At 49.0% G+C, this 23,354-nt stretch overlaps 1 protein-coding gene across 1 annotated transcript in view; it reads right to left on the bottom strand.

The window, feature by feature from the left end:
* The window catches only part of HABP2 (hyaluronan binding protein 2), a 34,405-nt gene extending 13,802 nt beyond the window's left edge, over positions 1-20,603 (bottom strand). The window contains exons 1-3 of the mRNA XM_046653494.1: positions 20,460-20,603; positions 8,137-8,173; positions 1,138-1,248 (exon numbers count right to left, since the gene is read on the bottom strand). Of these exons, the coding sequence (XP_046509450.1) occupies positions 1,138-1,248; positions 8,137-8,173; positions 20,460-20,528 (217 nt within the window). The 5' untranslated portion in view covers positions 20,529-20,603. The remainder of the gene's footprint in view (positions 1-1,137; positions 1,249-8,136; positions 8,174-20,459) is intronic.
* Between the last annotated feature and the right edge of the window lie 2,751 nt (positions 20,604-23,354).

The following is a 23,354-nucleotide window of genomic DNA, read 5'->3' as shown; positions in this document are numbered from 1 at the left end:
TGAAGACATTTCACAAGCCTGAAGACCTCCCCTACTCCCAGGGCCCGGGGGTGGAGGTCAGGACTGGGGAAAGAAAACCCACCCCTAATGAAACACAGGCTTTCTGAACATCAGGAAAGAAGACCAAAGGCAAGAGGGTGACAGAAGAATTGACGGCGAGGAGGAAATGACCCAGTGGCCTTCATCTTTCTTCAACTACTTGTTCAGTTAGATTTTGTCAGATTTCATCTGTGTCTCTGGCTTTTCATGGTTGTCTGAATGGATCCTCCCTTGGGGAATTCTTTATCCTTCTGTTCACACACATTGTTCTTTGGTTCAGGCACTAGGATCCCTGGGCCTGGCTCTTGTTTTGATGGTCCCTTCTGATGTTCCCCTGATGCCCCGTATCTTGGCCCTGCCTTCCAGGCCACTTTGCACAGTTACACAGCTTTTATTCCAGCTGCTAAGTGCTTTCCATTCCTTCTCCTGGTTTAGTCACATGGCTTTGCTTGGGCCCAGCTTCTCATTTTCCTTTCTGTCCCATTGCTTGGGTTAAGTAGCCACAAAAACAAAAACAAACGTGGTAGAAGCACATGTGTGAGTAAATACACATCCACACACACATGCACACACACACACATGCACATCCTAACAACTGTGCAAAGCTTCTGAAGAGTAAAAAAGTGAAAGAAAAACACAGTACAAGTGGAAGGGAAGAAAATTTCCTATGCCAAATTTGTGAACACTACAATCTGATGCCTAATGCTAACTTAAACTCTTCTTTGTAATTAGGCCCACCTGTAATCAGAGCCACGGGAATGATTTTGAACATGACTCCTATTCACGGTGTTAGGAGACCTGGGGATGAGGCACTAACTTGCTGTATCAACTTGGCTGAGTCAACTCCTCCCTTGGCCTCATTTGCTTCATCTATCACTGGGGATGAAGACACGGTTTCTAAGAACCACCCGCATCCTCATAGTGTATGATTCTACCTGAAAAAAAGCCAGTCTAATTAATTTCTTCCATATCTATTTCACGATGCTGGTCAGAGAGGAGGAAGAGAGAGAGGCCCTTGCATATGTCCATGCATAAACTCCCCTCCAGGTGCGCTGCCCTCCTCCAAGGAGGGCCCCCCAGGGCAGCTTTAGTACCTACCATCCTCTGTGTAATACCAGTCAGGATTCTCAGGGTTGGCAAGAGTGCTGCTGGTGCTCTCTTCCTGGTCGTAATACTCCTGACTGTTCTCATATTGGTCTGGGGTCCAATCTGCACAAGTGGGAGCAGGACAGAGGAAATCATCATCATTAGACCCAAATAAAACAACATTTTACTTTGTTGAATGCCCTTTTTCCCAAAGATTTAAAAGTCCTGAAGGAGGAATCGTGTCTTTCCAGCTCCTCACGCTGATGGGGTGGACAGAAGGGGTCAGGTATCAAGCATTTTTGTTTGGAGAGTGTTATGACCCAGCCAGGCAGTGTGGGCATCGGGCAGGGTCAAGAGCACCTGACTGGAAAGGGGCAGATGATGGAACTGTGACCTTGGACAAGCCAACTGTGTTCTTGGTGCCTCAGTTTTCTCATCTGTAAATGGCAGGAAGATGATTGGGGCCCAGAAGGTCTCCAAGATCCTACAGGAGAGCTGCCCAAGGTCAGATCCAGTGGCACTTGAGTGCCTTGTTCAGTGGTTCTGTGAATGAAATTTCTTGATGGGACTGTATTTAGTCACTTCAGCTTAATGAGGTCAGAGAAACTTGTCACCGTCCTCTTGGTTGCAGCATCAAACTTCTCCCAAGTTATATCTATAGAGTCATCGTTAACAGCTAATATTTATTGAGCCTTTACTATGTACAAGGCCTGTGCTAAGCACTTTATAGGAACCATCTCATTTCATCCTCATGAAAATCTAGGAGATGTATTGTTATCTTTACTTTTAGTAGAGAAACCTGAGACTGAAGAGGTTAAAGAGGTTTGCCCAAGGTCACACAGCTAATAGACGGCAGGATATGAAGTAACACAGTTTGCCTCCATAGAACCCCTAAATTGCAGCAGCTCAATGGCAACACTCTGCTGCTTCAACTGGCCTCTTACGCTGCCTCAGATGCAGCTGCACTTACCGTTGGGAACGGGGTTCAACCATCCCCACTGCATATCCAACCTGCTAATGAGGAATCGCCGAAGGACAACCTTGAGAAGGCCCATGGACCTTGCCCACTGAATGAGATGGCATTGTATGGAGTTGCCCATGGTTATAAACTCCACATTAGGCCAGTCCATTGGGAAGAGCCAGTGTGTGCAAGGCTGGACTCAAGCCCTTTGTTGTCTTGGGGCTTGGAAGATATTGGTAGCTCTGTGGCTCATGGAGAGAAGTTTGGGATTTGAAGAAAGTTGGTTGACTTTGCTCTCTCCAGCTGGCGGGAGTGTGGCAAGTAGGCAAGTTGAAGCTGTTAGGAAGCCGTCGGGTGATGCATATGATAATGAGGCAGGAGCACATGCAGATAGCCGACTTGAAAAGGCACTCCCACTGAGCCATCAGCTGGCTCGAGGATGGCGCTTTACCTAAGCCTGATTATCAACCACATTATCTTCCTCGTCTCTCAGTCGTTCCCTTATAGTCTTTATCTCTTTGGCTTTTGAAAAACCGACTTTTGCACAATGGCTGTTTTATATTTCCCATTAAAATGGAACTATCTTTTTATTTCTTTTTTGAATACGCCAACTCTGGTTCCTTGCCAAAGTTTCACCTCATTTATCACAGTGTCAAGTCAAGACTCCCTCTGCTTGCTCATTATTTCTCCTGAGCTCCTTTTCCCCACTATGAAAATGCTCCCGGAGGAGGCCACCTCTCCCGGGACGAGGATCTAGGTTGAAGATAAGGCCATTGTCTTCCCGGAGCAAATAAAGTTTCTTTCCATCTAGCGTGATAAAGCAGAGAAAGAGAGTGAGAAAGTGGGAAAAAAAATGTTTTTCTGAGTTTGACATGAAAGGTTTCAAACTGACATTTAGGAGAGACAATGGGGTTTGGTAAGGAGATGACTGCAACGTTTATTTATTTCTTTCTTCTTTGGAGAATTTATTTTTGTTTTTCTAACAGTGGTTTAGAGATAAGTGCCTTTACATTGCTCCTGTCATTTCCCCCATCGCTCCCCCAGGTTGAGGGTCAGACTGGCTAACCTTGGCTAGGCCATTGAGAATCCTCCCCTTTGCATATATTTGAAGACGGGGAAGAATTTTACATAGATGGAATGATGTGACTTTTCCAGTTGACGAGGGATGGAGGAAATGTCTGCTGGAGGCTTTTGACTTGAAACCAGCCCTATTACCAAGGCAAGAAGTCCCTGCTATTCTCCAGGGCCCAGGGTCCCTGGTGGAGGTGGATAGAAGCAGTGCAGGCTTGGCAGCCCCAGATCACCAGAAGCCATCCAGCTGGAGGGCTGTGCAAGGGAAGGCACCTAACCCCCTTACGCTTAGGGGGGCTGCAACGTGTTTTAAAAGTGTTTTATAGGAACATCATCCGGGAGGGTTTCTCCACCTCCAAACTTAAAGCTTATTTTGTCTTTCCTATTCTGCTGGCACTTAATCCCATTGTTTATGTAAGAAACACATGTACTGTAGACCTACAAAGGGCCAAGTATTATGCTAGATGCATGAAGGCATTGGGAATAGTGGAGAGTTATACACCCAAGAGTGGGATGTGGCCTCCAGGCAAAGGAGCCTCTAGTCTGGTTTGAGTGGGGGACGAAAGCCTGCCCAGGAAAGAGAGGAAAGGGTAGTGAAGAGGTAGGGGAGCTGGAGGTGGCCACGTTGAGGCCTGGGAGCCTCGAGTTCCACGCTGGCCCTCAGGTGTGATATGAGCCAATCTGCTGGGAAAAATGGCCCTGGTTCTCCATGCCCTCATACCCACACCTTTTGCAATGTGACTTTGCAGCTCCTCCCACCAAAAGATGGAATCGATTTCCCTACCCCTTGGGTCTGGGCTGGCCTTAGGACTTGTGGTGGAAGGACAGTGTGCCAGCTGACAGTGTGCCTAGACTTCAAGAAGTCTTGTGTACTTCCTCTCTCTCTTTCCTGCCCTCACGGACCCCTGTGACCGCCATGTGAACAACTCTGGCCTATTGGACAGGAGGATAAGAGAACATGCGGGGCTGCAGCAGACCCAGGGCTCCCACCCAAGGCCTCAGTCATATGAGAAGGCCCAGACAGTCCACAAGCTGACGGCTGACACAGGAGGAGGCCCAGCCGAGATCAGCTGAGCCTGGTCCAGACCAGAAGAACCACACACTGAACCCAGTCTAAATTGCCAACCCACAGAATTAATATCTAAATACGTGGTTAGGGGTTTAAGCCACAAAGTTTGGGGTAGTGGACTATGCAGTAATAACAAGCGGACACAAAGGGCTTGATGGATATTGGGTTGCCAGTGGGATAAGAATGTTAACTACTAGAGCGTTCCTCAGTGGCCCAGGTGGCTGCGGAGTTTTAGGTTTCATGGCTGGATCTCAGATGGCACCTCTCTTGTGTGTTTGCATTTAACTTGGTTGATCTGATTGGTTTCCTCCAACTAGTTAGTCGGTTTCTTAAGAGCCAGGGCCATGTCTATTCCTCTTTCTACCCCACAGTGCCCAGCACAGAGCCCTGTAGACAGTTCTATGTGTGGACAGATCAGTTTTTCCCTCTGTGGCCACCCCTCACTTCCTACTGATTGACCAGCACACAGCGGACACACAGCTCTGCCAGCAAAGCTGTGTCTGTTGGGAGCAGCGGAAAAAGGCAATTTAGGAGAGAAACTATGTGAGATCTGGGTCATAGATATTTGGTGAAGAAAATGCATGATAAGCTCTGTAGAAGTCTGGAAACTTGTCCAAGCGCTTTCCTGGGTAGAGAGGGGGCTGCAGCCTGCATGAAATGTGGTCCCATTGGTCGATTAGAAAAACACTCCAGGCTCAAATACAGATAATCTGAGAATTTCTATAGGCTATGGAAAAGGTGGGATCTTTGTGGGAAGAATGAGGCAGCTGTCAGAGGCATTTTATACTCAGTATAAAAAGCAATCCTTCTGGATTTGTCTGTTATCAGAGTCTGTTTCTAGAATTTATCAGGAAGAATAGTGAGAGTGTCCTGAGTTAACCCAAATGACCCTCGTAATAGGTTTGTATCTCTTGAGTATTTTCCACGTATCAGATGCTATACTAAATAAATGTGGTTGCCCATAATCTTATTTAACCTTGAAACAACCCTATGACATAGGTATTATGATTCCTGTTTTACAGAAAAGGAAAAACGAAGGCAGAAGGAGAGGGCATCGAACCCAGGTCTACCCCACTTCAAGTCTGGTCTGCTTTTCTACGAGCCTTGGAGCCTCCTGTGGGGTTGAATTTCGTGAAATTCCATGGGTTTTAGCTCCAGGAAGTAACATGCACTGGGAGATCTTTTTAAGCTCATGCCCCAGGTCCCTCGACTAGATTACTATGGTCCATACCCACGGTCTCTCGGAAGAACTCAGGGTTCCTGTGACGGAGGCTTTGCAGCTGCTCTGGTTAAAGAGCTTGCCAGATGTGTGGAACGGAATAAAAATGCCTGGAATGCCGTCCCTGTTGGCATCATCCATCACCATGGCACAGACGGTTCCTCCGGGGGCCTCCCCCAAACCCCAGCCCTGTCGGCCTGCATTTGACGCTTCCAATCGGGCTGACAGGGTGAGGCCAGTGGAGACCCCACTGGAAGGCAGCAGGACCGCTGATGGATGGGCTAGGCCTGTGTCGCCGGGCAGAGCCGAGCCAGCTTTGAAGAGGCATTTCTGCAGGCCTATTGGCTGTCACGTCACCTGTTTCGGGGAAGTGGGCAGGGCCCGTGATGTTTGATGGCCACCTCCTCCGCCGCCCAGTGGGGACTGTGGCTTGGGCACCTTCTCCTCCAGCAACGCCCTCACCATGCACAGTCTCCAGCAAGACCAACTAAAGCGGCAGCTTGCCTGTGGATGCGAGCACAGCGTTTCCTTAGCCACGCTATTGTCCAAAGCTGCCGGGATCTGACAAATTCCATCAAAGCACAACCCCCGAGTGAAATTAAATCAGACACTAACGGGGGTGTGTTTAAAACCTAACCTGCTCTCTGCAGAAAGGCCCAGTCACTATATCCCACTCTGCTCCACAGCCAGATGCTGACAGAACACCTCGAGACAGACTCGGGAGACCAGGCGTAGCATGCTCCAGGGTCCCTTCATCTAGTCACCAAATTATCAGTAGCTATTGGCAGAGTTCTTATAGAGCCCTGAATCTCAGGATGTTAAATCCAACACTCTCCCCTCCCTACTAAGTGTTTTTTAAGCCTGTGCTTAAATACCACCAGTGATGGGGAACTCACTACCTCCCAAGAGCCCAACAGCCCATTCAGATTTTTGGACAACAGATGATTAGGAAGTTCTTCCGGTTTGCAGATCAAATCTGACTCTATAGTTTCCAATCTATTTAATTAAAGCTAAAAGGCTTATAGACAAATAGACTGTGTCCACTCCCTTTTCCATGCTCTTTTCTCAGTAGGGTCACTGCTTACAGTTGTTCATGTTGTTCACTGCACAATTCCAGCCTACCATAAACTCATAGTCATTGTGGATATCTTTTACAACTTTCTGGCAGATGGCATTAAAGCATCATGAGGTAAAGACTCCTCTAATTCCCACAAAGTCCACCTCACGGACAAATACTTGAAGAGAGTGAGGTCCCTTGAGTCTTCTGTGCTCGTGTTTCTTCCACTGTATGATCCCACAGTTCTGCAGCTCCATGTCACAGACGCCCAGACCAAAGCCACCCCTTTGACGAGCCTGAGCAGTTTGTGTTGAAGGCTGGGGAGAGGGCGGGTCTTCCAGCCTCTTGGCTTTTGACCCGCCCTGGACTCCACGTGTGGATACTGGCGTGGCCAGCCAGGGATCCCTCTGAAACGTGGTTCTTCCAAGGAACTGAATTATGTGTTGTTGAAACAAACAGTTTCCTTTGCTTTGGGGAAAGAAACAGACCCTCTTATGCATGCCCTACTCATGCATATTTCCGTCCAGTTCCACAAACATTTCCTGAGTGTGTGGTGGGACAAAGGCCAGGCATCTCTTGCACAAGTCTGTCTGCCCCCCGCCCCCAACCCGGGGCTTTGCTACAGGAGAATATTGACTGTCAGGTGAATTTGGCCCAGCTACAGCCATCTTTGCTCCAAATCAACCCTTGATCCCAAGTTCAGTCGTGCCTGCAGTCTCCTTATGCCATCTGCCTGGCTCTTGTCCTCTGTGGGGCCAGCCCAGGTCGCTGCCTGTGGGGGACACTGGCCTCTGCCCCGATCAAGTAGGGCGTGGAGCTTTCTCCCTTGGGTCTCGGAGCTGCAAAGGGTGACCCAAACCCAGAGTCAGAGCCCACGAGTAGATGGTGTGGCTGGAGGGAGCAGCCCTGCTCCTCCTCGCTCCCTGAGGCCTGGGCGTAGCTGAGGGCACCAGGCAGAGGCAACAGGAAAGGGAGAAGGTAAAGGGGGGAGTCTGTGAATGACAGAGCCCCTGCAAAAGAGCAGGGCTCACTGGGTAGTGGATGCATTGAGTCTTCAGGAAACAAACCAGGTGGGGGTCCTGGTGGGAGGCCATCACCAGGGGTAGGTCAGCCTGGCGGCTGCCTGCATGGCACCAACACCATCCTCTCAGCATAGAGGTGCTGGCTCCCCACTCAACGGGGGTGCAGCAAGTGGGGGTGGCACAGGGTTGGCCCACTTGGAGCCAGGCATTGCACAACGACACCCTCACTTTGAGTTGGCCTTGTCATCTCATCTCAGCCACCAATGGGCTACGTGACCTGGGGCAAGTTGCTTCCCCTCTCGGGCCTCGGTTTCCTCCTCTGTAAAATGAAGGGGTTTAACTGCACCAGCAATTTTTCCCATGGGGTCCTGAGACTGGGCATCAGGGGGGTCCACGGGCAACTCGAAATTGCGGAAAGCATTGCACGTATGCAGGGACATACAAACACCCAGGAGTGCGTTTTTCTGGGAAAATTCTAGAAGGAGTCCATGACACTTCTGAACCATTTGAACGCTGAGGTTGCTCCAATACTTACATGCATGGGCCCCCTTTCCTCCACCCCAGAGCCAGCCTGTGGTTGGTGGGGAGCCCAAGGGCCATCCGCGCACTCACCTGGGTCCGGGTCTACGAGCAAGGACATCAGGGAGAACTGAAAAACAAAAGGACACAGAGCAGCACGAGGGTGAGTCCACTGAGCTGGCCAGGTGCTTCCTGAGCTCCTGAAAGTTGAGAAGAGCCTTCCCTGGGGCCATATCCAGGGTACAGGGGCAGTGGGTGCGTTCTGATGGCTGCAGCTGGAACCGGGTTGGAGGAACAGGTTGGGGCCTATTTGAAGACGTCCCTCTCCCCTTCCTGGCTGGCTGAGCATACAAAGCATTGTCTTTTCTCATCGGTCTGGATGTGTGGCACTTGCACTTACTGTCCTCATGTTGGAACCTGGCTGCCCAGGTATTGACGATCTTGTTAGTTACCACGGTTGGCATGCACTGAGCATCGCCTCTCTGCCTGACTGTGCATTGTTGCATTTAATTCTTAAAACAGCCCTACCAGGATGCTTTTATTAGCCTGTGTGCCGGTTAGAAAACTGAGGCTCAGAGGTCACACAGCTGTGATAGAATTCAGATTCACGCTCAGGTCTAGGTGATTGCCTCGGGTGACAGCTCCTTGGGGTTGGAGACGGACACTTAGAACACTCCAAGGACTTCCCATTGTTATTGGAACAAAATGCAAACTCCTGCCAAGACCCAGAAACCTCCTCCCATACCTCTCCCTCCCACTGCTCCTTGCTAATCTCCAGCCACACTTGGGTTCAAAATGGCACTAGCCAAGCTCCTCCCACCTCAGGGCCTTTGCACTTGCTGTTCCCTCTGTCCGGAAAGCTCCCCCCTCACCATCACTAGGTCTCAGCTTAAATGTCATCTTCTCAAGGAGGCCTTCCCTGACTCCTCCATCAGTATGACAACCCCTCTATTATTTTGTTCCTCGTTCCTTTCCTCCATGATCCTCATTATAGCATGTAGTTTTATATTTGTTTGCATGCTGTCTGTCTCTCACAGAAGACTCTGTCCTCTGGAAAGGCTAAGATTCGTCTGTTTCATCACTGATGTATTTACCCCATACCGAGCATAGTTCTTGACACGTGGCACACCTCAAAAAGTTTTTGCTAAATAAACAATGATATAATGAGTTCCTTTTAGAATGCAGTACTTACCAGAAGAAGACAGTTGTACTCATTTAATAGCTGGAAAATTTTCTTTCACTTAAATCACAGGTCAGCAAACCGAGGCCCTTGAGCCAAACTCAGCAGTTGTAGTTTTATAAATAAAGTTTTATTGGAACACGGCCACGCCCATTTGCTTATGGCTTGTCTATGGCTGCTTTTGTGCTGCAGCAGCAGGGTAGTGGAGACAGAATGGCCCCAAATATTACCTATCTGGCACTTTACAGACAAAGTTTGCTGACCTCTGATTTAGAAAAGGAGAGTTCCCTCACCTGACAGGTTTCTCTTTGCGTCTTGGCAGCCAAAAGGCTGCAGTCAATGTGATCACCTTCCCGGTACCCACTTCAGTCTGGGCAGTTCCGTGTATTTTCTTCCTCTACCCTCAGCAGAAGTTTTAATTTTCTACTTTACTGTGGGCCTCCTTAGCCCTTCTGGGAATGAGGCAGGTGATAAATTAGGAAGGAAAGGTAAAAAGGAAAGAACACATCCTGACGTGATGCACCAAGGGCACGACATCAACAAGGAGAGTTCTGGACAACAATGCTCATCCTTAAGCTCCTCTGAGGAACACGCCAGATCCAACGTGTGGGCATTCGACAAACGACTAGCCTGGATTCTGCAAAACGTCAGCATCATAGAAGACAAAAAAGGATGGGAAGACCGTTCTTATTCAATGAGCCTAAAGAGACACGACGACTAAATGCAGCATGTTATTAAACACAAGTTTTTAGAAAATAGCTATAAAGGTCCCTATTGGGACAATTGGGAAATTTAAAGACAGCCTTATATTAGAGAGTACTACTGTATCAACGTTGAATTTCTGGAGAGTGATGATGGTGTTGTGGTTCTGCAGGAAAATGTCCTTATTCTTAGGAGGGACCTGCTGAAGCAGTGAGCGTGAGGTCTGCAATTTAGTTGCAAATGATTCAGCAAACCAACCAACCAACCAACCAACCAACACCACAAATACATCTCCATACATGCGAGAGTGAGCGAGAAAGTGAATGAGGCAAGATGCTGGCTGTCACATCCAACTGGGGGGATGGTATTCAGTGCATTATTCTTTCCTCTCGTCTGTAGCCTTGACAAATTACACAAGATAAAGTTGGGGAGGGGAAAGGAATGCAAAGAAAGGAAGAGAGGCCATTTGTTGTCTGGACTGGGCCTCTGTTTAATTGCCCTATGGTCCCCCTGTCCTATTTCTGCAGGAAATAGGACAGGGGTCAGTGTTTTATTTTGGTGGGGAGAGGGTTTGACGGTGGGGAGCCCAGCAGAGAAGGGGCAGGTTCAGGCCTCAAGGGTGTTCCTGGACCTGAGGGGCATCTGAAGCTGACTCCTCTGGGCTTGAGTGTCAGGACGGTGCCAAAGAAGGGGTGAGAGAGGGCCCCAAGCATGGATGTCACTCCTCCTTCAGCCTCCCCTCATCGCAGCCAGTCAGCTCTGCCTTGGTCCTGGCCCTTGGCCCGGCCTTGTCTTCCTTCCATCGAGCTGGTCTAGAGGGCAGGGCCTGTCCTTCTTTGTCTGTCTTCACCCAGCCCTGAAGAGATGCCCGCCTGAATTCTCCTGTTTGAGCTGAATAGTTCAAATAGCTGAACTTGGGCTGTGCCTGGCCACCCTCGGCCCTGAGAAGTGGGCAGAACAGGAGAGAGGACTTCGGGGAACATCTTTCCTCAGGGCCCAGTGTGGAAAAAGCCCTCCAGGACCTGTGCCTGGGCCAGAGCTCCAAATCTGAGCTCCAGACTGGGGCCTGAGGGACAGCCAGGTGCTGTGCTACCCGTGGCCAGCAGGTGGCGGACGTGCCCTTTGCAGCAGCTGGAGCTCAGAGGGAAACCAAACAGCGTGAAAGCTGGACCTTCCGGGTCGGGAGCCCTTCAGACTCCACTGGCTCTCAGGGCATCTGAAGCAGCTGTGCAGCCTGGGCTGCATGTCAGGGCATCCCAGGGATCCTAAGCAGGCCCACTCATTTTGCGAATCATTGGGTCAGTGCACAGAGAGAGGCTGGGGTGGAATGTGGAACCTGGCAGTCTAAACACCAGGCTGGATATCTGGGGGACCGGGAGGGAAAGGCCAGGCCACGCCACTAGCGGTGATGTATGCCACCCATCTGGATCTTGAAACTAACCTGGGTGGTGGTAGGGGGTGGGGCACAATGTTCACCTCCTTTCATCCCCTTATTCCATTCAGTTTTCCCAGAGACAGGAAAATGGTAGAACTCCTACTCCTGGGACTTGCAAATCCAAAAAGGAAAATCCCTGATGCAGAAGAAGGAGGAGGGGAAGGAGGAGACAGCTGTGATCTCCGCTGACGTTTATTCAGAGCTGACACTGTGCCAAGGGCTGTGCTAAAAGTGGCACAGGCTTTTGGTCTCATTTATTGCACACAATATTTGACAGTTGAGGTACTAAAATTATGTCCATTTTAGAGGTGATAAAACCGGTTTTCAGGGTGTAAATTGCCCAAAGTACCTCAGCAAGTAAATACGGGAGCTGGGGTAGAGTGGAGCCAGGCTGACCCAGAGCCCTTGTTCCTGGTCTCCACTGCCATGAGGGATGAGGGAAGCAGGGCGTGCATACACTGTCATGAAGGGATGGAGGACAAGCAAACAGAATCGCTACCTAAGCCTAAGAGAGACAGGGCACTGAGCTAGGTTAAGAGAGCAAGCCTTTGTTCTTGGAAAGCTTTTTGAAAGCCCTGTCCAGATGTCCAGACTGGCCCAGGCCTGGCAGGACACAGAGAGGACCTCTAGGCCCCAGTGACAGCTGGGGAAGGTACAAAAGTCAGCTGGGGCCTCGGCCAGTCCACTGTGGTAAAGACATCTCAACAAACGTCTCCTCCCAGATAGCGGAGGCATGCAAACCATGCCCGCTTCTTCCACCACCTCCATTCCTAGTCTCAACAGGGCTAATAGCATGCCGTCACCACTGCCTCAGCTCCTCTCGGATGGCTGGAAATAGCTGCTTCACACGTCCAATGGCAGGCACTTTGCAATAGATTCAGAGAGACCCCTGTAGATCCAACTGCTGGTCCATCCACCCCACACTCGGGCTTTCTCAGTGGATCCCTGGCCCAGGACTCTGGCCTTCCCCAGTTAGGAGCAGGCTCTCGGCGATGGTAAACTTCCCCAGTCACTAGGGAGCATGTGTCAAGGTCTGGTGTCTTCTAGGCTAAGGTTGGTCAGTGGGGAAGGCGGGGAGGGGCAGAGAAAGATCCTGCATCCCTGAGTCTTACTGATTTACAGGGTAATCTCCTTGGGGGCGGAGAGCATTGAGGTCTAATCTATTTTGTCCTATCTTTAATCTAGCGATTATTTCAACTCAGGTTCTTCCTCTGCCTTCCAGGATTCTAAACCTTCTGGAAAACCAAACAACAAGGCAAGGGCTAAAAGTCGGAGTTGATGAGTTCCAGGAGTTAGCTGATGGAAAACATTCTCAGGGAATTGAGAAACAGTGGAGAGAGAGGTGGGGCTGGGCCTGTCCTTTGGGGCCAGAAGCTTGGCTCAGAATGAGCCAAGAGCAGAAAAATCTCTCAGGTTGTGGGTAGAAGATTGGGACCCTAACCCTGGCCATCGCTCCTCCTCGGATGCTCTACCACGACCTGGTGGTAGACCAGATGTCACTGGGCCCTGGGGAAGGATTGCATTGCTCCTAAAGGAACTGGGAAGGAGGGAACTCCGCACCACGGCCAGGTGAGGCTGCCGCTGCCGGGCTGGAAGGCAGGGCAGGGACAGGAGTGCAGAGTTCCCCGGGGCCAGTCTCCACTGCTGGACAAAGAGCTCAAGGTTCGGGTGAGGGGCGCAGGGGACAGAGGGCGGGGGTTGTCAGTGTTCCAGTCACCAGCCAACTGCTGCCTCACACTGTTCTCCTGCTGCAAACAGAAGCAGTGCCATGAGACGAACAGTCGTGCAAATCCATTCAGTCCTTTTTAAAAGATCGTGGTAAAATATGAATAACATAATATTTTTCATTTTAACCATTTATAAGTGTATGATTCCGTGGCGTTAATTCACAATGTTGTTTAACCATCACCACTCTCTATACCCAAGACGTTTTCATCGTCTCCAACATAAACTCTGTACCCACTAAGTAATAACTCCCCCTCCCTTCCTCCTCCAAGCCCCTAGTAACCTCTACTCTACTTTGCGTCTCTATGAATTTTCCTATCCTAGGTACCTCCTATATAAGTGGAATCATACAATATGCGTACTTCTGTGACTTGATTTATTTCACTGCGAATAATGTCTTCAAGGTTCATTCACGTTGTGGCATATATCAAAATTTCATTCCTTTTTAGGGCTAAATAGGATTCCATTGTATAGCATATTTTGTTTGTCCATTCATCTGATGCTGGACGCTTGAGTTGTTTACATCTTTTGGATATTGTGAATAATGCTGTTACGAGCATCGGTGTACAAATTTCTGTTTGGATTCCTGGTTTCCATTCTCTGGGGCATATACGTAGGAGCGGAATTGCTGGGTCATGTGGTAATTCTTTGCAGAAGCTTTTCCAGACCCTCCATAGTCGTTTACACAGTGGCTGCACCATTTTACATTCCTAATGTCAAAGCATGAGGGTCCCAGTTTTTCCACATCCTCACCGATACTTGTTATTTTTCATTTTTAAAAATTCCAGCCATCCCAATAGGTGAGGAGCGGTGCCCCTCAGTCCTCTTTAGCCGCAGGAATCTCATCCTTCTTGCTTTAGCACACGAGCTGTCCAACGCTGTCCCAGGATTGGTGGGCTCACTGTGGCTTTGCTTTAATCTGAAGCTCAGGGCAAGGATGGAAGGCTCTAATGGGCAAATCTGGAGGCTAAGGGAGAAGGCACTGGCCAGCGGTCCCTGTGGGTGGTTTCCTTCTTGGGAGCCCAGAGGGAGCTGTTCAGAGGACCACAGTGATGAGCCAGGGAGCACTGTGGAGAGGAGCTGGCCTAGACCCTTCATGTACAGAGGAGGAAGCTAAGGCCCAGTGGGGTGAAGTGGCTCCATAAGGACATGAGAGGTTTGGGGCAGAGGAAGGACTGGAGGCCAGATCTCCTCGCTCTGAGGCCAGTCACCTGTGCCTGGCTCAGAGCGACCCTGTGCAGCTTCCCCGCTCTGAAGCTCAGAGCTTTAGAGCCCACTCAGACCCCTGCCCAGTCAACTGAGGGCTGGACGGCAGCTTCATGTGGCAAGCAGACATGGGGCAGGGCAGAGAGACGAGCCTATTTGTAGACCCTGGGAATTTCCATTTTTATCTGGAGAGCTTGATAAAAATTCAGATCTCTGGGAACCACCTGCAGAGGGTGTGTTTCCGTGGGTCTGGAGTGGGCCCAGAACACACACTTTCAACCAGTACCCAGGTGACCCTGCCCTTGGTCACACTTTGATTAGACCTCTCTTAGGCATGAAGCTCCTGGCCAAGGAGACTTGTGGGCCTAGCTTTGCTCCTGTGCAAGTTGTTGAATCTCTCTGTGCCTCAGTCTCCTTAGCTGTAAAAGTGAGCATTCCCTTACCCAAGCCAATGCTTTATTCAAGGGGATTTGGCTGCTCAGGCTTTGCAATGGATTACCTTCAGGTAAGCGCTTGGTGAGAAATATCGGTTCAAAAGGGTCATCCCAGGGACCCGTGTCAAACAGACCTGGGGGCTTTAAAGGTTAGGAAGGAGACCATCCAGGATAAGGAGGTTGGATAAAAACAAACACTTGTTTCTGGATGTGATAATGCTCTTGGAAGCCCTTTGAAAGGCAAATGAACCAACAGGAGAGCAGGGTGCGTCAGAGACCCACCAAGTGCCACACTGACCTTCTTGACCAGTCAGTCGGCCTCAGCAAACAGCCCAGGGGTTCAGAAAAGTACCTTCCCACTGATGGGAACCAACTCTACTCCTGAAGCTGTCCTCGCTTCTGTGTTTCCCACGGGAAGCTCTGGTGGTACCCAAGTTGCAGTGGGTGGTGCCTGGCCAGGGGGTGACATAACATCAGAACACAGTGTGAGAAGGTCATTCCCTTCTCAATTTTTACTGTCACCCTTTCCAATCCCATCACAGAGAAAGACTTGGGGGGTGCTGGTGTGTCTCTACCCTCTGCCCCTTGTCAATCTCCCGTCAAACGAAGGGAAAGCTGGCTTCAGGCTCTGAGCCTCAGCGTGACAACCATAGCCAGTCAGAATTCAATGGCATCGTTTTGTTTTCTTTGCTTTTTCCATTTATAATAGTGACGGTTTCCTTTAAAAATAAAGCTATGTAGGTAGAGAAAAGATGAGTCTGTTTAACAAAAGAATTAAGGAACTAGTTTGGTTTTGTCAAAGTTTCTGAAGATGGATTCATCCATGACCAAGGTTTTGAAAGCACTGAACTACTTGGTTAGCTATGTGTCAAGACTGGATCCTTCTGGTGTAGAAAAGGAAAGCTTCAGAGACAAAGGAAAGCTTCAGAGACTGCTGAAGGAGACTCCACGTAGGAGAAACTTGATCTCCCGCCTGGAGCTGGAGTCTGAGGCCACTGCCCCTTCCGACACCTTCGGGACCACAATGAACAGTCTCGTTCATCTTGGGGTAGCGCTTGGTATGGTGGTTGTGAGCATGGAGCTCAGCACTGGGCAGGCCTGGGTTTGAATCCCAGCTCCGTAACCTCCCAGGACTGCCATCTGGGCAGATTATTGAACTTCTCTATAGCTTAGTTTCTTATCCTATTTATTTATTTTTTTTGAGGAAGATTAGCCCTGAGCTAACATCTGCCACCAATCCTCTTCTTTTTGCTGAGGAAGACTGGCCCTGAGCTAACAGCCATGCCCAGCTTCCTCTACTTTACATGTGGGACCCCTGCCACAGCATGGCTTGCCAAGCGATGCTTAGGTCTGCACCTGGGATCCGAAACGGTGAACCCCACCCAGGCTGCTGAAGTGGAACGTGCAAACTTAACTGCTGTGCCACCGGGCCGGCCCAGTTTCTTATCTTTAAAATGAGGATGGCAGTGGTCCCCAACTCCTAGGGCTGTTGGGAAGCTTTAAATGAGATGATATACAACACACACAATACCTGATGTATGGTAAAGACTTAAGAAACTTAATAAGTGGTTGCTGCTATGATGATGATTATGAGCCACTGCCGTTAGTGAGTTTGAATTTTTTTTTTTCAAATTGTGGGATGATTGAAGAAAGCTCGCTCAGCACAAACTCTTCCTGGAACTTGTCTATTGGGTCACACGCACGTCACGCCAACACCCCCCCCCCCCATTTTTCCTGGGAGCTTTGCAAAGTCCTAAGCCAGGAAACCTTGTTATATTAATTATGAAGAAAAAGCATGTTTTATTTAAAATCCCGGCTGCCGAATATTCTGCCATGCTGTTTCTCTGTGACAGCAGAATTGCTTTTGCATTTAGGGAACACTAATGAATTTAAAATATAAATATATCTGTGCCTATATACACATGCAATTTCCTGTGACCTGATTTCCCTAAATACCAGTGTACCCTGCCGAAGCTAATGAGTCGGACACGTGCTTAGGATCAGATTTTCTTTTAAAAAAATCCATAAGGAGGAGTGGTGACATTCAGTCCCTCTTTTTTCAATATGATTCCATGTGGGTTACAGCTGAGGGAGGGACGTCTCCCAGGCCTGAAAGAGACTCTGACAGTCTGGAGCATCTAGGTTTTGAAAAGGGTAGCTGGCATCTTCCCATCAAAGGCCTTTTTGGTCCCAAGGGCTGGGCAGATTTTGATGCTCGAATTAACCAGACACTGAGCCCAGTTACTTGACCATCCAAAGTCGGCTCCAATGCTTCAGCATCCACAATGTTTCTGAAGAATAACCAGACAAGGTTGCACTGTCTCTTTCTGTCTGTCTCTGTCTCTCTGACTCTGTCCTGCTCTCTGTTTCTCTCTTTCTAGGATAGAACCAGGCAGATAATGTACATCTATCAAGCAGAAAGGGTGTCAGAAGTAGAGAATGGTGAGACCTGTGTGACCAGAGTGGCTTAAGCTTCTTCTCCTAACGGGAGCAGGGGATCCCCCCTCCTTGGTGCCATGCAGCAATGTGAACCCCGTGTTACTAGAATGTCTGATTTTCAAGAAAAGCTGGGGATCTGTATTTTTATGTGAAATGTGCTGATTTTCAAATGTTGCCAAACAATTAAAAGGAAATTAAAATACTCTTCAGGCTGACCTTCTACCCACCAAACAACACTTGGGCTGTGAGCGGAATGTACCCCAAACTGCCAATTTGCGACCTCCAGTCTGTGCAAATATTTTTGAGGCTCTCGCCCTGGGAGCATTCTAGAGTTCTAGAGTCCTTGGGTTTAAACTCTAGGGTTGAAAAAGCCCAGAAATGAGAGCAACAAGCATTTTACTTGTAAGGCCCTTTGTTGGGGAGAGAAGCCATTGTCTTCCCTCCTCTCTGGGGATGGGCCGAGATAAGCAGGGCAGGCCTGACCAGCCTTGTCCTCTGGCTTCTGACCCCGAAAGAGGTCAAATTCCATTATGGCCGAGCCCAGTGGCACCCCAAGTCACCCTAAGAACCGCAGCAGGAAGAGATTTCTAAGTCTGGGGACATTGCACGTCCCTCATCCAGTTGAGCAGGTCTCCTGTAATGGGCAAGGAGTTGGATGGACCTTCTCGACCCTGGCTGAGAAGTTAGTTTAACATCTCTGGGCTTGATTCTCAAGCATAAAACAGGGATAACAATACAAGGCCATGCTGGGGGCAGGTGTTCAAAACCAACAGGTAAGGAAAAACAAATCTAGACCAGGCCAGGAAGGCCCTGTGAATGAGTCCCTGAAGTTCACAGCAATAATATCTGACCCGTGTATCTTTGGATCATGGATATATGAATAAAAATCTAAGTTAGAGACGAGCCCACAGAGGTGTCATTAGGAGGTTTGCTGCATGATCTGAATTCATGGCAGAGTATCCAGGCATCTTTCCAATGGGTTGTGATCACAGATCCTGTGTCTGCTTTTCTTTGCATTTCAGAGGCACATGGAGTCCATTACACTCCACCCAGCAAAAGGGCCCCAGGTCTAAGAACCTCCTGTTCCTCCAGGAAGGACCATGAGTCTCAAGCCCTATGGACTGAAGAAATCTCCTCCTTAGCCAGGGTCCAGGCAGGAGGCCTCGTCTAGACACCAGCCCATAGTCTAGAACTCAGCTCTTCCACTTCCCAGCTGTATGACTTAGGGCCACGTTACTCAGCTCCTTAGCTGTAAAATGGGAGCAATAACAGTACCTACTTCTTAGGGTCCTTCCGGAGCTGAACCGATCCTCTGGAAGCACAGAGCCTGGCACTCAGCATTTCTCATTCACAATGAGAAATGGTGGTAGCAGTGGGTTATTATTTCTAGCTACATGGGGTGGGAGAGGCTGCCCAGCCCATCTGGCAATGTGGCTTCCTCCCCCTCAGCAATGCCCCAAACTCTCCTAAGCATGTGAGCGCGTTGGCCACTTTCCCCAGGATCTCTGTGTACTGCCTGTGGAACACAAGCCGCCTTCCCGACCACCTGTCTGGTGCACATCTGGGGTAAGAAAGCATTCCAAAGCCCTGAATCCTCTCTACGGAATTGCCTAAGCTCATTGCCTGAAGGCTATCTCTCATATTTTCTCTTTTATCCGTCATTGACTTATAATTTCATCGCTAACCCTAAAAATTCACTGGGGCTTGCAAAAAAGGGATTTTGGGGGCACCATTATCTTTTTGTGAACTTCAAACAGACTGCGTCAACTCTTCTCCTTGCCTGCAAACTTTAGAGTCTAATTCCTTCCGACTGGCACTTGCTCTGGGCCCTTTGTGGGCCTCTGATCATTTCCACCACTTTTTCCCAGACCTGCAGTATTTCTGCTGGGTCTCGGCCACAGGCATTCAACAAGCAATCAAATGATGTAGGACACTTGATAACAATTTGTAACTGCAGCCACACCACACGTTCGCAAGTCATTGTTGGGAAAGAAAACTCTTTCCGAGATGAGTCAGTTGGCAGCTTAGTATGGAGCTAAGGTAAGTGTCTGAGTCCAGTTTACTGAAAGGGGAGGAGGAGCTGTTGTTTTCAAAGCACGCTAATCAGAAAACCTGGAATTTAATCTGCTTCCTGCAGGAAAAGCTCTATGGACTAAAACGGGAAATAAAATGCAAAGGTATTTAATGAGATAAAGAGGTTCTGACTGTTATTTCAGTTCTCATCCCCTGCTGGTTCTCTACACGCCCAACAAAGGGGCGCAGTCTCTGATTTTTTATAGAGAACGCTTGTTCATTCTGGAAATTTTAAGGGAAAAGAGCTGACATTTATTGAAAGCCACACGCATTGTCTCTTTTAATCTATTGTGACCGTCCTCAAATCAGAGGGAGACTTTTACTCTGTTTGCCGTGGAGGAAACTGAGGCTCAGAGAGCTTATGTTACCCGCCCGACATTCTGCAACTGGAATGTGGCAAAGCTGAGATGCAAAGCTGGCTCCAAAACCCACACTCTGTCTCCAACCACACCCGGTCTGGACTCCAAGAGGCTCCCATTCTGTGGAGGGCCCTCTCAGGCACTCAGAGATCCGGCTAACACTCTTGGAGCACAACAGCACAAACCAGGAGCCAACATCTCCACAATTCATCTGCTCCCAAATGCCTCACATCCCCCATGAGAGACCCTGTGATGATGCTTCTCTCTCCTGCCCGCCGCGACCTCCCTTGGGCCCCGCTCCCATTTCTGCCCCAGCCACTGCAGTCGCGGTCACTGGGCAAAGGGAGAGAAAGTACTCCCCATAGAGCTTCTCTCCAAATCTAATCCATCTAAGTAAACCTGAGGACAAGGATCACTGGCAGCCAGCAGGATTCTCCCCTGAGGCCAAAGCATGGGGATTCTTAGCCTGGTGTTGCCCAAAATGGCTGGAAAACTGGGTATGTGTGTCAGCCTGTCCAGAGGGAGAGTTTGAGTTTTCAACGGCTTCTCAAAGGGGTCTCTGAGACCCGTGTCGGATCCCGACCCACGGCCTTAGCAGAGTTGCTCAGGCCAGTCCCCTTTGTTGGAAGACCTTCGTGGCGACTCTGCTCCAACAGGGCTCAAATCAGTTGCATGGCTTCATACAATGATACAGGCAATCATTCAACGATACAGGCCTGCGTCAGCTCTTGTGGACAAGACATATTCAACTTGGCAACATGAGCCTTCCACAACTCAAAGTTCTGCTCCCTCCTGGCCCAGCTGGTCTGGTCCTCCAAATACCCTCAGTCTCTCAACTAAAGACAGTTGAAAAGAGCACTTACCCCGAAGGCTGCCTTTCCCGCCAGAACCATTACCAGCAGAACGTGGAGATCGGGCATTCTGGCAAACATCTTGTCGTTTAAGGACTCTTGTTTTGCTCTAAATACAATTTCTTTTGTTGTCTATGTCTTTGGGGGGGGAAATGTCAGTCTCCAAGGATTCGGGAACAAATGAAGAGGATGCAAATTATTAACTAGGCATCAAATACTGTTTAATGTTTAATGTTTTGCAAACCAACTATCTTGATTAAACAAATGGTAACTTTGGGGCTGGCTGAGTCACGGGGTGGTTCCTTTTCTAGGAAGAAAGTCTCCAAAGAAAGGAAGACCCCCCGGGCTCCCGGGTGCACCCGGGGGCTGCCGAATGCTCAGTGCAGAAGGCCCGATGGTTAACTAGCGTCCCTGCCACAGGAGGAAAGCTCCATCAGGTGAGGCCTCTGCCACAGGCCATTGCCATGCTGATTAGGACAGAGTGGTGATAGAGTTCTGATTCATCAAATCTCAAACAGAATTAAGGCACGGATGGGCTTCTGCTAACATCACACTTTATATTCATGAAAGATAAATTAAAGGATGCAAAACTGCTATTGACAAACATTGATTCTGGGCCCTTTGAAGCGTTGCCCATGGTTCCTTGTCGGCTTCAAAAGTTTTCTTTTAAATTTCATTACGTAAGGTCTTTATTTTTTAATCATTTTTTTTCCTTTTCACTGGAGTCTCTCTTTGATCAAGAGGGGGAAAAATGTGATGCTCATATTTGGGGCCGGTTGTTTCTCACGTTCCTTATTTAGCTACCCTGGTTGCAGGGAGGGCTACATCAAGCGATGGTTACCTAGCACGTGTGGGTTCTCGTGGACATAATTGATCTCTTTCATAGGCATCATCCTGAGCACTGTAAACAGCTGACTGCCCACGGTAATCTATGCACGGGCTCCAGGAATCCGCCCGCCTGAGTCCTAACTCCAGGTGCTGACACCCTGCTGCCAACTGAGGCGGGTGCTCACCTGGGCCTTCTGCTCGCCCATCTGCCATCCGTATTTGTCACACACACTCCGACTGCTCAGGGGCTGCTTCCATTTATGGCAGCCAGGTGGCTAGCCATGGAGGTCCCCACAGGTACCAGCCCAGGAGAAGGCCAAAGTCAATGCCCCAGCCACAAGATGACCCTTGAAGGACAAACCACATCCTGACATTTTATCTCCTAAATAATTCCCAATTTTTTTTCTTTTCTCCACTTACTTTGTCCCCACCCTGTTTCAGGCAGCCATCAAGTCACCCCTGGTCAACATCCACCTGACCCTATAACACATGGACACGCTAGTCCACCTTTCTGGGACTAATATAGAGACTAGTGCTCTTCTCTAACCTCATCCTACCCTCCCCATAATATTCACTCCACCTCTTACTCTGTTCTTAACTCTAACCCTGTTCACTCTTTAGCAAGTTCCTTAACTCACCTAGTTCATGCATCGTTCAGATCTCAGCCCAAACATTATTTGTAAACAGTATTTGTAAAATTTCAAATACACTTCAATTTATTCATGAACACTATTTAATATTCATCACATTCACCGATGATCTGCTGTGAGCCGGGCGTTGGCAATGCAGGGGTGGAGGAGGCAGACACGAACTTCGCTCTTAAGGAGGACGCATCCTGGTTGGGGGAAGATAGGCGGACACTGAAAAAGTAAGCAAGTTAATTTTAGTTAGTGATAAGTGTGAAAAAGAATGAAACAAATAATGGAACAGAAATCTTGGTGGGTGAGAGGTTTCCATAGACTGAGAGGTAGCCCTGGGAGTGATGGTGGCTGGGTGGCTCGTCAGTGTGGTGCTGAGGACACTGTTGATGGTTGTCTGATCACAGAACAAGGGCTGAAGACGAGGAATTTGCTGTTTTCCCGATTCAAAGCTGGAGGCTTCGGAGCATCTGCATAGACAGTGAAAAGTAGAAGTGAAAACTGCAGGCAAGTCACATCACTGAACCACTCACATGACCTCGGCATCTCTTTTCCCCTCCACGGCCTTGTGTGAACTCGTGAGATTCCCAGAAAACAAACCGGAAGCTTTTCTTCCTGTGTCAACAGGAAGTGACCCCGGTGAGTTGGCTGTTCATCTTTTCAAACCAGATGAATTTCCCTGACATGTAATCTTCCTTTTATCACAAGCAAAAAGTGAACGATTTTGCTCTTTGTGTAATAACCACAGGCGTCCTACATATTGTCTCTCATTTCCCTAATGTTCTGTCATCACTGCAATGTGAAATTGAATAAATTTCTGCACGTAGCCTAAAGGAGAGAATGCTCTAAAAGATGCTAATCCTTTTAATTTAGGAGGACAATAGGGCTGGCTTATCACGTCATATGTCTTTATCTGGGGAGTTGGAACCTGGCATCTCTGATTTTCAAATTCAAATACAAGCCTGTTGCTCTCATCCCGGTGGGGGGTTCAGATGTTATCGTCAGTCTATTGTCTCCAAGTTCTGAGTGATATTTTCTCACGAGTTGGGTTACATGCCACTGGGGAGAGCCCCTGTCCTGCCTCCGGTGGCTTGGGACTCTGGTCCCCTAGCGGGCTGATTCTTTCTCACACTGCTCTTGCCAGAGCTTTGATGTACCGGGTTAGGGCCTGAACCAGCCTGTTTCGTGTTTGTTTGTATTCCCAGAGTAATAACGTCTTCTTCCCTCTAGGTCTTCACTATCAGGAGGCAGCAGAGACAGGTGTCTAAGAGCAGCAGCTTGGACTCAAAACAGACCTGGAGTGAACTCCAGCTCTGCCATATGCCTGCTGTGTGACTTTGGGCCAGTCATTTACTCTCTCTGGGCCTCAGTTTCCTCATCGGTAAAACAGGGATAATATAGTTTCCACTTCACGGCGTTACGGAGAGGTGTACGTGAGAGC

Source organism: Equus quagga, chromosome 2 (genome assembly GCF_021613505.1).
Source record: "Equus quagga isolate Etosha38 chromosome 2, UCLA_HA_Equagga_1.0, whole genome shotgun sequence".
Lineage (NCBI taxonomy): Eukaryota > Metazoa > Chordata > Mammalia > Perissodactyla > Equidae > Equus > Equus quagga.
Note: the sequence above shows the minus strand (reverse complement) of the source record. Positions and strands in the feature narration are given on the sequence as shown.